General features: G+C 41.0%; 1 protein-coding gene across 6 annotated transcripts in view; it reads right to left on the bottom strand.

Annotated features, from left to right (window-relative positions):
- Window positions 1-2012: 2012 nt before the first annotated feature.
- Window positions 2013-12895, bottom strand: part of Rhot1 (ras homolog family member T1) — a 65144-nt gene continuing 54261 nt past the window's right edge. For 4 of the 6 annotated variants that reach the window (XM_031350598.1, XM_031350601.1, XM_031350600.1 and 1 more), the window contains one exon: window positions 2013-3085. In XM_031350598.1, coding sequence (XP_031206458.1) covers window positions 2968-3085 — 118 coding nt within the window. In that variant the 3' untranslated portion in view covers window positions 2013-2967. Of the gene's footprint in view, window positions 3086-4398; window positions 4543-12895 lie in introns of all 6 variants that reach the window. The other 2 variants (XM_031350596.1, XM_031350597.1) reach the window with 1 other exon arrangement.

Genomic DNA, 12895 nt, shown 5'->3' with positions numbered 1-12895 from the left:
TTCTCTGTGTAGCCCTGGCTGTCCTGGAACTCACTCTGTAGACCAGGCTGGCCTTGAACTCAGAAATCCACCTGTCTCTGCCTCCCAAGTGCTGGGATGAGAAGTTCTTATAGTATGCCTTCATACTGGAAAACACATTATACATATATAGCATGAATCACACTTTCTCTCTCCCTCTCCCCCCCCTTCGGCTTTAGTATTCATGCAAGCAACCATCCAAAGACACAAACTGTAAATTTTTAAAAAAGATTTATTTATTATTTATTTATTATAATAACACTGTAGCTGTCTTCAGATGCACCAGAAGAGGATGTCAGATCTCATTACGGGTGGTTGTGAGCCACCATGTGGTTGCTGGGATTTGAACTCATGACCTTTGGAAGAACAATCAGTGCTCTTACCTGCTGAGCCATCTCACCAGCCCCCACAACTGTGCATTTTAAAGAGGCTTTTATATTGACTTACACTAGTACAATTCAGACAAAGGGGGACAGCAAAACGAATCTCACTTGCATTCTAAGGACATGTTAAGAAGAGTTTATGCTCAACCATAGAGACTGCGCACTTACCAGTTTCTTCCCGGCTGCCCTGACTGCACCACCTTCCTGCAGGCCAGGATGCTTCTCATTTCACTTAGGATTAGAAACTCAGTGTACTCCCCTTTGGTGCCTTCCAGTCTGCTGATGTGCAGATGTGCACAAGACGGCCACAATCCCTCTGCTTTCATCTTGTAGGTCATTTCAGAACAGTTGTGTTCCCCAAATACCTAACCTCACAGCTCACTCTTAACTCTGGTATTCACTTTCACCTAGGACATGGGAAATCTTCTGGTGAAATCTGTAAGATTATGATATAAGAGCTCAAACAAAGACCTCCCAGCCACTAAGGGAGAGGCTGTGTCTGTGATTATGACACAGGACAATAATCTTTCAGAGTGATGGTTCTTTTAAAAAATGCCTTACAGCCAGGCAATGGTGGCACATGCCTTTAATCCCAGCACTTGGGAGGCAGAGGCAGGTAGATTTCTGAGTTCGAGGTCATCCTGGTCAACTGTGTGAGTTCCAGGATAGTCAAGGCTATACCTAGAAACTGTCTTGAAAAATCAAGGGGGCAAAAAAAAGGGTTCTATGTACTAAAACTCAAGAGACCCGCCCGCCTCTGTCTCCTGAGTGCCAGGGTTAAAGGGATGAGTTATTGTGCCTGGCCACTTTCCACTTCTCCATAAATTGCTTTCTTTCCTGTTTCTCACAAACACAGCAATCCAGTAGGCATATTTATTTGAAAAGATATTTTAGTTGAAACAAAGAGAAATGCAGAAGGAAAGAAATAGTTGTCTTCGAAAAGTGCATAACTGAGATTAATTTATTTGGTACATGGGAAATTCTCAGAAAACAATGAAAATGAAGGGCCCAACGCTGGCTCAGCAGGTAAAGGCATCTGTTTACCAAGCCTGATGCTCTGAGTCCTATCACCAAGACCCACACTGTACCAGAGAACCAATTCCCCTAACTCGTCTCTGAGCTCTACACACAGGCCACGGCACACATAGGCCCATGTACACACAGATACACAAAATAAAGACAAATGTAATAAAAAAGTTAATAGGGAAAATAAAAATGAGGCATCGCCATGTTTAATTTTCTTTTTCTTCAAATTTAGAATGAAAATGGGAAGAGGAAGGAGAGGGGAACAAACAGGTGAACAGGTTTGTAATCGGCTAAGTCGCTACTATTGTTCAGGAAGGGTGGTCTTTAACAGCAGAGCAGTAGAGCGAAGAGCCATCGTGTCCAAGGAGCCGATGACCATGAGCCACATCAGAAGCACTGCAGGCCTCTGAGAGCACACTCACAGCCCTCTAAGTAGATCTCTATACACATCCAGCAACTTCCTTCCTACCAAATGGTACTTTTTTGTATAAAAAAATAGTGTCTAAACTAAGAAAGGTAGAAACCAGAGGAGCAGATACACACCTGGACAGAAACATTTACCTCAGAAGACAAAAAACCTCAAGATCACAGTACACAGCAGTTATTTATTTAAATACTTGAAAAGGTCAATGATGGAAAAAATAGGTTTATTGTGAGAGTTTATATTCATTAGATTTATTTTACCATTAGAAAAGTGTTGCCTCTAGGTTATCCTGGCCAGATACAGAACACGTCATGACACATGCAGCTACAGCAATAACTACACAGACACGGCCATTATAGGATGGTTTCACTTCAGGTGGGATTCAGCAGTGGTCAGGGTGGCTTCTTTATTATAACTAAAAACATTGATAATATACAAACTGTTTTCCCCATTTGATTGAAAGGGCTATAAAATCCACACTCTGACAAAGAAGCCATGTGGTGACACAGGTAAGCTCCGCTAGCTGCTCCTGCCTCAGGTCCTCAGCCATACACTCAGCTCTATAAGTTTCTAGGTTTCATGACGGCTTTGATGCTGGCCTACCACAAGTGACAGAAACAGAGTGGTTTTGGAAAGCTGACCTTGACTCCTGTGTGATCTTAAAAATGGAGAGAAACGGCTACACAAGCCAAAGGCTCATTCTGAGTCACTGTGAAATAAATACGTGATGCCTGAGTAAACACAATCTCTGGGTGACTGAAACCTAGCAGGGTGAGCCAAGTGAACACTATGACACTACTGTAGAAATGTCTGGAAACACCATTTCTAGAAGTCAGTTCAGGAGACCATATCTTGCTCGAATATGTACATTATTTACAAAATATTCCCTTTTGGCCTCTGAAATTTAGCCACTTATATTTGGCTACTAAGATGTTTTCTTTCCACATGCCAGCCAATACTGCAGTCATTACCATGAGTAAAATACTCTTATGCATGAATTACAAATATTAATAAAGTAACTCTGCATGTATAAATATCTCAATGTTTCTAGCAGAACTTCAAGCATTCAGAATGTACATAAAGCATGTGTTTTGGTAGGCCGGCTCTTTTTCTCAATCATCGCTGCTTCAGTAGTGCTCTGTACATAGCAAAGCCCACAACTGCAAACACAGTAGCACCAAAGCTTGCTCGAAGCCAGAACGTTGAGCTCTTGAGGTCAGCTTGTGTCACGTGCCTGCAGTCAGAAAACACAATTAATATTTAAAACACTATTAGTAGGAAAAGCTTCCAGCACCCCTCTAGCTGTCTATCTGGGGAAGTATTAGCACACTTGTCAGGCTAATGCTTACCAAACATTGATCAGTATGGCTATATGTACAATTCAGACATCAGTAAAGACATATGCCTTTACAATTAGCTACTACTTGGAAGTTAACATCTACATTTTTATGTGTTTTTGTCACGTGGGAAATGAAGTCAGATAAATCAGCTGAATACTTTTTAATGTCATCATAGTCCTTCAAAATGAGAACTAGGCTGGCATCCCTCATTTTCATGGCTACATTCATGGTTTGTGAGGGAGACAACTCTTCTGTCCTCAGGAATCAAAGGCTATCTTGTAAGCAGTTAATTGACAAGTGACAATACTGTCTCAAGAGCAATGATATTAACCCCCTCTAAAAAGTTCCAAGGAGGAAGGGGAGATTGACCAGTTTGTATTAGTTTGGTTACTGCTAATTAAAGATAAAAAGCCCCAAAACTAAACCCAACAAACCTTGATGTTAGTCAGACAGGCAGTGATAACGACAGCAAATGAAGGGCATGATGTAATGTGATGCACCAAAAGGTAATGGCATGAAAGAAGCCATATTATGCATGACAAGATCAGGGAGAGCCTGTGCCACAAACTGAGTTTGTGAGCATGTTCAGTTGCTAACACTGCTAAGCACCCTCAGGCATATCAAGTATGACAGCTTACCATGACCAGGACAGAGCTTAAAGCAATGGTCTGAACACTGTATTTAAGTATCAGTGAAGAGTTAGGCTGGGCTTTCAGGTAAGCAGACACAACAGAGGTGCTATGAGGACTTCCAGAATTAAGAGTTCAGTTTAGACAGTCTTCGCTATTTACAATTAGGCAGATTTGAAGCAAGAGTCAGATCATTAGAAGAAGACACTGTCGTTTGCAAAGGAATTAAGAGCCAAGAGTTCGAATCGTACATAACTATTTAGCCTTAATCATAGCTATACAAGTTTGGATTCGTTCTCACAAATGCAATCTGTTCTTCCCTAGAAACCACTGCAACACAAGCCAGTGCTCCATGCCCCTCACCACAGGCAAGTAATACATCACTCCACAGCTCATCCTCACCCCAAGTCTCTTCTCCCACAATTGTGTTTTACACAGCAAAGTGATATCACAGTTCATTCTACATTCTAAGTTAGTTCTTCTAGCAGGCATTGTTTTTTAAAAAGTTAGGGAAGAGAATATTTAGATCTCAGTTTTTTCTAGCTGGGAAGATTCTAACAAGGCCAGCCCACTGTTACCTGTCATCAAGAAAAAGCTGACCATGAGATGACTCCATGAAGATGGAATCTTCTAGAGAGCTGATGGCGTGCACCTGGTGAGTAACACTGCCTTCGTCGTCTGCTAACAGCATGGCACCCCACTCAGCTACCCGGGCTTTTAACCTTTCACACACATGCACACAGTTGGCAGTTCACAGCAGAGCTTATGGAAGAACAGGACTCAAAATAACATCTTTCAATTAAACATCCTACATATATTTCGGGTTGCTTTCTTATCAGATTGAATCTTATGCTTTCTATATTTAAAATATATGTATTACATAGATAACTGCTGAGTTAAAAACAATCTCTAAGTACTCTTAAAACATTCATATATTGAACAAGGAGACCAAAGCTGCTACATGCATCTCCCACATAACTCTTAGGAGGCTGGTCTTTGTATACATGAGTCACTGCAAGTGGAGGTCAGAGGCCAACAGGAAGGGGTCAGTTTTCTTCCAGGTATGTGCTGGTCAAGAATGCTTCCTCAAGCAGTAAAATCTAAGTTTATAGATGATTTAGACACATAGAAAATGTGTCTATGTTGACTAGGGATGCTTAAAGAACAAATCAGGCAAACTCTATCTCATATTTTCTACTATACTTAGTGATTTTAAGTATGCTGCCACAGCCAACTTCCTTGTTATGTTTGTTGTTGTATTTTAAATATTTCATTTGATTTTGTAATGTGTTTTGTCTGTCTGTCTGTATGCCTGTTGCTCTGGATCTAGAGTTACCGATGGTTGTGAACTATTGTGTGGGTGCTGGGTTTAGCCACAGCACTGCTTCTCCAGCTCACCTGCTGTACTTTCAGTGTTATTTTAATTAGTATTCCCTTATAACTTCTTAGAAAGGAATCTGACGTTTTAATTTGTATTCCTTTTATCTTTCCATTTATCCTTTCTAACTATAACTCATAGGAAACAAATGCACGAACACAGTGATATTCTAACTTTACAACTCCATTTACGCACCTCAGGGATGAACTCTTAAATGCATGAGCTATAGGGCACAGAAGTACTATCTACAGCTTTTCTTTTTCTTCAAATTACATATCTCTAGTTGAAAACTAGTATAAAAGGTTACCAAAACTATAATCAAATTCTGCCTCTATATATGCTATTTTTTAAAGATTTGTTTATTATTATAATTAAGTACACTGTAGCTGTCTTCAGACACACCAGAAGAGGGCGTCAGATCTCATTACAGGTGGTTGTGAGCCACCATGCAGTTGCTGGGATTTGAACTCAGGACCTTCAGTAGGACCTTCAGAGTGGCTCTTACCCACTGAGCCATCTCGCCAACCCAAATGAGATTTTTTGTTTTTTTTTGTTTTTTTCGAGACAGGGTTTCTCTATATAGCCCTGGCTGTCCTATAACTCACTCTGTAGTCCAGGCTGGCCTCAAACTCAGAAATCCACTTGCCTCTGCCTCCCAAGTGCTGGGATTAAAGGCACGCGCTACCACTGCCCGGCTATATATTCTATTAAAAAAGGTTTTTGGGCCTCCTTACTTCATTTCTCTAAGTGTTCCTACCCAGCATTTCCTACATTTATGTTTAATAATAGTGTGTGTGTGTGTGTGTGTGTGTGTGTGTGTGTGTGTGTATGCGTGCGTGGGTGCATATGTGAGTGTATGTGTGTGGCCAGAAAATCAAACTCTGGCTTCAAACATGTGGGGCAAGCCTAACACTGACCTACAGTCCTGGCTGTGTTAATACAGTTCTTCAAATAGAACTAGAAAGCATGAACTATTTTAATAAGTTTCTCAGGGGAAATTAAGAAATCAATGCAGAGCATGCAGTAGAGATAAACCGTGACAGGAAGCACGAGCAAGCTGTTAACTGAGCATGTCTAATAGTGACATACTTTGGAAAGGAGTGTAGGTATGTACTGAAGTCAAGAATGCTTCCTCAAGCAGTAAAAACCTAAGTTTATATGATTTAGACACATAGGAAATGCTTCATAATTTCTATGTTGACTAGGGATGCTTAAAGAACAAATCAGGCAAACTCTACGTCATCATATTCTTCAAAATACAAACTAAATGGAAAATAACCTGAAATCCTAAGCAGGAGCAACTGACTGAGAATCTGTAACACATGTTTTTGAGTTATTTTAAATTTAACTCTAGGGACTGGAGAGAGAGCTCAGAAGACAGGAGAACTCACTACTTTCCTAGAGGACTTGAATTCAAGTCCCACCAATACATGGTTGACTACAGGTCCAGGGGATGACACCCTCATTTGGCCTTCTCAGATACCAGGAATGTATGTGGTGGTATACATTCACACATGCATGCAAAAGCCTCATTTATATAAGGTAAATCTAAAAGGAAAAAACCCTACCTATGTTCTATATACAGAGTTAAAGAACTACCCTTAAAGACATATGACGGAAAGCAGAGGATGAATACAAGACACCACGACAGGGTTCTTGTGCGTGTGACTTTACTACAGCATGGTAGTCTAAAAGTACTAGAGTCCTGATATTTAAGATCCTAGAACCCATCCTTTTCAGATAACTCTTTAAAGAAGCAACTCATTTTGATCTGACAGTAATAAAGTCCTTTTTATAAAAAAGGGCACCTAAATAAAGTAACATGAATTCCAACAACATAAGAAAGAAGCTTATAGAGAGAATCCCTTATGCAATGTATGGAAGCATCACTTGCCAATACCTGCTTAGGCAGGAAATAGGGAGGTGGACGTCCCAGTACACAGAGAGGCTTTCCGGGAGAGAGGTCGGTATGGGAAAGATTCGCCTTAAACTCTGAGGAAGATGGTGGCAGAAACTAGGGAGAGGTAACTAATCACATGGCAGGTCTTAGAATAGAATTAATGGGATAACGGAGTTATGAGCTATTGGGAACAAGCCAAAGCTTTTGGCCTAGGCATTTATTCGTGAAATATTAAGTCTCAGATTTGTTATTTTGGGGAATTTGGTGTCAGATGAAAAAGCCCACATTTACAGAAGTTGGGTGATTATCAAAGTTAAGTGATAAGTAGCTTAAAATAAACCTCACATAAAATCAGTTTTAAAATTTATTAAAAATACAATGGGAACAATATCTATCCATAGCATCCTTAAGTTAGCAAATAGTGCAAATTATGCACTTAACTACCAAAGTAAAATGCTACTACTGAACTTATGTATTATCAAGAATAAATTATTTAAATGGTGAATGCAAATAAAATGGGATAACAAAAATCCTAAAACTGAAATAGACACCAAAGAAAATCACACCAAAATAGTGAATTGTAAAATAAACAATTCTGATTAAATTATAAATTAGGAAAAGTGGGAAGCGTATATATAGAAACCTTGCTTTGAAAGAGCTCAAGAGGCTTTAGAAAGGGAAAAAGAATATAACCAAACTATACTGGCTGGTTTTGTGTGCCAACTTGACACAGGCTGGAGTTATCACAGAGAAGGGAGTTTCAGTTGGGGAAGTGCTTCCATGAGATCCAGCTTTGAGGCATTTTCTCAATTAGTGATCAAGGGGGTAGGGCCCCTTGTGGGTGGTGCCATCCCTGGGCTGGAAGTCTTGGGTTCTATAAGAGAGCAGGCTGAACAAGCCAGGGGAAGCAAGCCAGTAAGAAACATCTCTCCATGGCCTCTGCATCAGCTCCTGCTTCCTGACCTGCTTGAGTTCCAGTCCTGACTTCCTCTGGTGATCAAAAGCAATGTGGAAGTAAGCTGAATAAACTCTTTCCTCCCCAACTTGCTTCTTGGTCATGATGTTTGTGCAGGAATAGAAACCCTGACTAAGCCTGGTGATGGTGGTGTTTGAATGCTCAGCTTAGGAAGTGACACTACTAGGAGGTATGGCCTTGTTAGATAGTGTGCCACTGTGGAGGTGGGATTTGAGGTCTCATATATGATCAAGTCAGGCCAGTATGACACATTCTCCTTCCGCTGCCCTCAGATCAGGATACAGAATGCTCAGGTCTTCCAACACCAAGTATGTCTGCATAATGCCATACTTCACACCACGATAATAATGACCTAAAAACTGTAAGCCAGCCCCAAATTAAATGTTTTCCTTTATAAGAGTTGCCTTGGTCATGGTGTATCTTCACAGTGATAAAACCCTAACTAAGGCAGAAGTTGGTACCAGGAGTGCGGTATTGCTGTGATAGGTCTGACCATGCTTTTGTTTAGAGAAATGTGGATTTGGGGATTTAGGAAAGCAGTGGAATGCTTTGAGCACTGCTTAATGGGCCATCCTAGTAGAAGCATAAGACAGTGGTGCTGAGGGTGATTTGCACTGTGGGGGCCTGGCTCAAGAGATTTCAGAGGAGAACAATTTTACTATGTTGCCTAGAGAGCATTCTTGTGGTATTTTGGTGAAGAATGTGCCTGCTTTTTCCCTTGTCTGAAGAGTCTGCCTAAGGATAAGGTGAAGAGATTTAGCTTAACTGCATTAACAAAAGAAATCTCAAAACAGACTAGTGTAGACTCTGTTATGTGGTTACTACTGTCCACTCTTTTGTTTTGTTTTTTTGTTTTTTTTTTTAAAGATTTATTTATTATATATAGTTACACTATCACTGTCTTCAGACACACCAGAAGAGGGCATCAGATCTCATTACAGATGGTTGTGAATCACCATGTGGTTGCTGGGATTTGAACTCAGAACCTCTGGAAGGGCAGTCAGTGCTCTTAACTGCTGAGCCATCTCTCCAGCTCTCTATTGTCCACTCTTATGAAAAGTGTTTTTGATGAAAAAGAGCAAGCTAAGCAAGGAAAAAAACAAACTGTGAAAAGTGGCACCAAAAGTGGGAGGAACTAAATCATAGGATTCAAAGAGATACACAGATGAAGAAATGGAATAAAGGGAGTGGTGACTCAAGGAAGACCACACCCAGCTAAGCTTCCATCTTGTAAAAAGGCACTAACGAACAGCTAGAGTTCAGGTGTGAAAGTATACTCCTTTAATGCAAGTGATCAGGAGACAGAGGCATGCAGATCTCAGGTTGAAAGTCAGAGCTGAGTCTGAGTAAGTCTTAGGACAGTCAAGCCTAGGCGGTGAAGGAAACCACTGAAAACAGAATGATGTTGTAGATGTAATTAAATGAGGGTGCCATGTTCCAGCCCCAGCAAGCAGCAGAACTTGGCAGCTTCAGACATGTGGTTCTTCTGGCTTTAGAATCAGGATAGAAAGAAAGGGGTTATGAAATCTCCCTCTCTGTCTAAGGAAAGCCGCTGAGGCCAGGCATTTGGCAGGGGTGTCCCTGAATGGAGACCCAGAGAGGCCACTGTGTGAAGCTATGAAGGTGAAGCCCGGATTGCCATAGAGATCCCCGAGAGGTTAGAGATGCCAGAGCTGTGAATATCTGCTGAGAGGAAAGTTGTTACCAGGGAGTGGAACCAACCCTAGAGAAAGAAATGTGTTGCAACCAACAAAGCTGAAAGGAGTTGGAGATCTGAAGAGCACTTTGACATCTGACATGGAGATGAAGAGTTTGCCTGCTGGTTTTCAGATTTTGCTTTGATCCACTGAGAAAATACTGGGTCCTTTCCCTACTTTTTGAATGGTACTGTATGTCCTATGCCACTGTATGTTGGAAGTACGCGATCTGGTGTTTTGACTTTCATGAATCTCAGAAGAGACTTTGAACTTTTAAATATTATTGAGACTGTGACAGACTATGGGAACTTTTGAAGTAGGACTAAATGCCTTTTGCATTGTGATATGGCTACAAGCCTATGGGGGTCAGGGAGTAGAAGATGGTGGTTTGAATAGAATTGTGCCCCCCCCCCCAATTTTATAGAACAGAACAGAATAGATTCATGTGTTTGGCTAATAGGGAGTATCATATTAGACTTGCTAGGTGTGGCCTTGCTGGAGGAAATGTGTCACTGTGGAGGTTTCATATATGCTCAAGATTGGCCAATGTGACAGTCTCCTTCTACTGCCTTTGGATCAAGATGTAGAACTCTGCTTCTCCAGCACCATGTCTGCCTGTACACTGCCATCTTCCCTCCATGAGAATGGACTGAACCTCTGAAACTGTAAGCCAGCCTCAATTAAATGTTTTTATCAGAGTTGCTATGCTCATGATGCTCTTCACAGCAAGAAAATTCTAACTAAGATAAAACTATGAAACTATTCAAATATGAAATATGTGTTTGTATGTAGCCCTTGCTGTCCTGGAACTCACAGAGTTCCTTCTGTGTCTACCTCTGAAGTGCTGGGTTAAAATTGTGCTTGCTTTCCTGCATGTATGCGTGCATGTGCCCATGTGCCCCACTGTCTTAACTCAAACAGTGGGGAGTGGGAACCCTCCTCAGGGAAGGAGGCTCAGCTAAAAGCCCTTCAATGACTTTTAATGAAGTACCTGGCTTTTTTTCTGCTTATATTAACAATATTAAGACATGCTTAGCATGGCAACCAATAGTGACCAACCAACAAATACTGTCAAAACCTGAAAGTCTCCATTCTCTTGCCATCCAAATACTTTTCCTTAGGTGAGTAGTAAACTGTGGGGTGAAGAACAGAGACACTATCATCCCTTAGTGTCCTCTTTTTCTGCTGTATTTGTCTGTGACCGATTCTTGAACTTGTGGTAATCTCTTGCCTCAGCACTATACAAGGTTCTGTCTGCCTCCATTTTCAAGGGACTTTACCTTAAAACTAAGACTGCGGCTGGGCGGTGGTGGCGCACACCTTTAATCCCAGCACTTGGGAGGCAGAGGCAGGTGGATTTCTGAGTTCGAGGCCAGCCTGGTCTACAGAGTGAGTTCCAGGACAGCCAGGCTACACAGAGAAACCCTGTCTCAAAAAAACAAAAAAACAAAACAAAACAACAACAACAAAAAGAAAACAAACAAACAAAAAAACTAAGACTGCAAAATGGTAGCTTATACACACAATTTGTTCTGGTAATTTCTAAAATCGTTAATGCATATTTGTCAATTACCAGAACATTTCACATCAAATTTTGTTTTTTGGTGGGATTTTGTTTGTTGAGACAAGGTGTGTAGCCCTGGCTATCCTGGAAGCCTGGAGTATCAGGTTGGCCTGGAACTCAGAGATCCACTTGCCTCTGCTTGGAGTGCTGTGACTAAAAGCTATGTCACCACAGGGCCTCATTCTAGCCCATTAGAACCAATTCTGTGGTACTAGACGATTTCAAACGCATAGTAATTCTCCTGCCTCAGCCTCTCTAGTGTTGGGATTAGAAGACTGGGTAATTGCACATAACAAGCTCATGTCACATAAAACTTCTGACTTTTACTCTTTTGTAGAATCAGAAAGCCAGCCAACAGCAGTCTCACCCAGCACAGAATAGAGCTGAACAGTGAGTGCCTCTTGCAGACAGGCCTATTCCAGCTGCCATCTCTCCTCACACTTGGGCACTTCATCCACCTACATCCTCATCTATAATTCTAGATCCTTTGGGAACTGAGTTTGGGCCTCCACCCACCCACACTGCTTTCCTACACACTTCTATAACCTACAAGAAACTTAGTATAGAACCCCTGAAGTTCGCCGGGCAGTAGTGGTGCACATCTTTAATCCCAGCACTTGGGAGGCAGAAGCAGGCGGATTTCTGAGTTCGAGGCCAGCCTGGTCTACAGAGTGAGTTCCAGGACAGCCAGGGCTACATAGAGAAACTCTGTCTCAAAACAAACAGGGCTGGTGAGATGGCTCAGTGGGTAAGAGCACCGACTGCTCTTCTGAAGGTCCTGAGTTCAAATCCCAGCAACCACATGGTGGCTCACAACCATCTGTAATGAGATCTGATGCCCTCTTCTGGTGTGTCTGAAGACAGCTACAGTGTACTTACATATAACAATAAATAAATCTTAAAAAAAAAAGAATTTAAAACAAACAAACAAACAAAAGAACCTGAAGTTCACTGCACTTCTATCCAATATATGGCAAAGCTGCAACTGAGGTGAGAAGGGCGTCCTCTGAAGCAGACCTTTCCTTCCATTCTTAATTCCCAGAAGTCAGTGATGAGTGCTGACAATGTTGTTAATCACTTCCCACTTTAACAGGTGTGACACAAAGGGCTCACCTGTTAGAGGAGAGGATCTTGGTGGAGGGCAAGTCCATCTATTTAATGTATCTCCAAACTATCTCACCTAGAAACCGACCAAATCAAGCTATAGGGAAAATTGTCACCAATGCTATGACAGCAGTTAAGAGCTTCCAGGAGAGATATTGAAATGGATGGTTTGCAATTACTGTAAGCCAAGGTAGGCTCACCAAGAATAAGATATAAAACAGATGTCACTTTCTATTTAATAGATAAATGTGACAAAAATTATAGACTGATTTTAAAAAAACAAAACTTTCCTAAAACTCCTGATGGTTAAGAAGATACAGTGTGTACTAGGTAATAATATATATAGTATACTAGATAATAATATGTAATATATATTAGGTAACATATAATATATACTAGGTAATATACAATGTGTATTAGATAATAATGAATATATATATATATATATATATATAT

Source organism: Mastomys coucha, unplaced genomic scaffold (assembly GCF_008632895.1).
Source record: "Mastomys coucha isolate ucsf_1 unplaced genomic scaffold, UCSF_Mcou_1 pScaffold5, whole genome shotgun sequence".
NCBI classification, from domain to species: domain Eukaryota; kingdom Metazoa; phylum Chordata; class Mammalia; order Rodentia; family Muridae; genus Mastomys; species Mastomys coucha.
Note: the sequence above shows the minus strand (reverse complement) of the source record. Positions and strands in the feature narration are given on the sequence as shown.